This window comes from Orycteropus afer, unplaced genomic scaffold (assembly GCF_000298275.1).
Source record: "Orycteropus afer afer isolate SDZICR_OR568_19922 unplaced genomic scaffold, OryAfe1.0 scaffold01123, whole genome shotgun sequence".
NCBI lineage: Eukaryota > Metazoa > Chordata > Mammalia > Tubulidentata > Orycteropodidae > Orycteropus > Orycteropus afer.
In genome coordinates this window covers 116770-118693 of record NW_006922710.1, presented here as the reverse complement: position 1 = coordinate 118693, position 1924 = coordinate 116770, and the positions used below count along the sequence as shown (strand labels likewise).

The window sequence follows — 1924 nt, the reverse complement described above, 5'->3', positions numbered from 1 at the left end:
GTCTCACTCTCTTGTGCATGAGGTTGCCATCACTTGAAACCAACTTAATGGCAGCTAACAACACATATACATATTCAGCATGGTATCTAGCTATTACATTCTAATTAGGTAAGGAAGAATCCATTGTATTCTACATTGCTTAATATAGTCTATCAATTTTGCAAGGGGAGGTAAAGGGAGCTACACCTCCGCTTCAACTGAGCTGAAAACTTTTGATGTTTCATCTGTCTGCTCTGGCAATAAAAACACTCTCAAATTGTACGGAAAGATATTCTTAATTATTCAAACTCTTTTTGAAATCAAGAAAATTTGAGTGGTTAATATCATTCGAAGCTGTTGGCAGAAGGGAATTTGATACAAATAATATCTAAGAATCTTATCTGGATCTGTAGTTACCTTTAATATAAGTGTTTGGGCACAAACTGAAAGACATTTTCCAGAAAGAACATAGAAGAAGATCAAGGCAAGAATATTATATTAAGTACTTCAAGTAGTCTTAGCATAAATATGTCAAAAGTTATAAAGAAAAAAAGAAGTGATCAGCGGATTCCCCAAAGTGAACTAAACATTCATTGAATCCAATGTTCTCAATTCAGTTGAAATATGGTAAGTAACTAGTTACACTTTGTTCAAATAACCCCACTTCTGAAAGGCGATTGATTCACATTTTGTATGTGGGTAGTATTGATTCTTCCTCCACTTCATCCTAACATTATCTTTGTTTTTTGACTCCAGCAAGAAGGCAGTGTATTAGCAATCATGGACAACTTCACCATAATCACAGAATTCCTCCTCTTGGATATTTCAAGCTCCCGGAAGTTCCAAGTTTTACAAGGTCTGCTGTTCTTACTGATTTATCTGGGGGCCCTGGTTGGAAATCTTCTGACCATTACCGTCATTGTGACAGACCCACATCTTCACTTCCCAATGTATTTCTTTATAGGCAAATTATCCCTCATAGATTTTTGCTTCATCTCAGTTACTGTTCCTAAATCGATTGTGAATTCTTTAACAGGCAGGCAACAGATTTCTCTCCCAGAATGTGCTGCTCAGATTTTCCTGTTTATCCTCTTTGGATCCACAGAGTTAGCCTTCCTTGTGGTGATGGCCTATGACCGTTATGTTGCCATCTGTCAACCCCTGCACTATGGGCTCATTGTCAACCCACGGATGTGTGCACAGGCAGCAGCTGGATCCTGGGCCAGTGGGCTGGTCTATGCTGCCATCCACACGGCCACTATGTTCAGGCTTCCTTTCACAGAATCCAATGTAATCCACCAGTATTTCTGTGACATTCCTCAAATTTTGAGAATTTCATCCTCGGATGTGAGGTTTTCTGAGTCTGTTCTCCTTGCTATAAGTTCTAATATACCTTTAGTTTTTTTTGTCTTTTTGTTTACTTCATACATTAACATATTTTCAACTGTGCTTAGAATGCGCTCTGTGGAAGCCCGCAATAAAGCTTTTTTCACCTGTACCCCACAGCTAGCTATATTCATTCTATTTGTAATATCTTTGCTGGTTACTGCCTTTGTTCCACTCTCAAATAAGGCATCTCTTAAAAATCTTTTCATCTCCATATTCTACACCATGGTGCCCCCGTTCATAAACCCCATCATCTTTAGTCTGCGGAACAGGGAAATTAACATTGCTCTAAAAAAAAATGTTCAATAGATATTTTGAGTTCTCTGGCAGAAATGTTCTTGATTAAAAATAAAATGTGTTAAAAGAGAGGCACTTCAAAGAATTTTAATTTTTATGTATGGTAAACCCTAAAAAGAGGAATAAATAAGAAAATGATACTAATTTCACTATTTTGATAAAAAGAAAATAATGGACCTGATATTTAAATAAGTTAATTAAAACTATGTATTTGTAATTTATTCCTTTGGTAAATGTATTACTAATGCTGGTAATTTTGTAC

At 36.3% G+C, this 1924-nt stretch overlaps 1 protein-coding gene across 1 annotated transcript; it reads left to right on the top strand.

Moving 5' to 3' along the window:
* The first annotated feature begins 759 nt into the window (after positions 1-759).
* Positions 760-1674, top strand: LOC103212818 (olfactory receptor 14I1-like). Its single transcript, XM_007958755.1, has one exon. The coding sequence runs from the start codon at positions 760-762 to the stop codon at positions 1672-1674; it is 915 nt and encodes a 304-aa protein (XP_007956946.1).
* The last annotated feature ends 250 nt before the right edge of the window (positions 1675-1924 follow it).

Excerpts from the sequence above, each read along its gene's own strand:
- LOC103212818 (XM_007958755.1), top strand. The coding sequence starts at position 760 with ATGGACAACTTCACCATAATCACAGAATTCCTCCTCTTGGATATTTCA.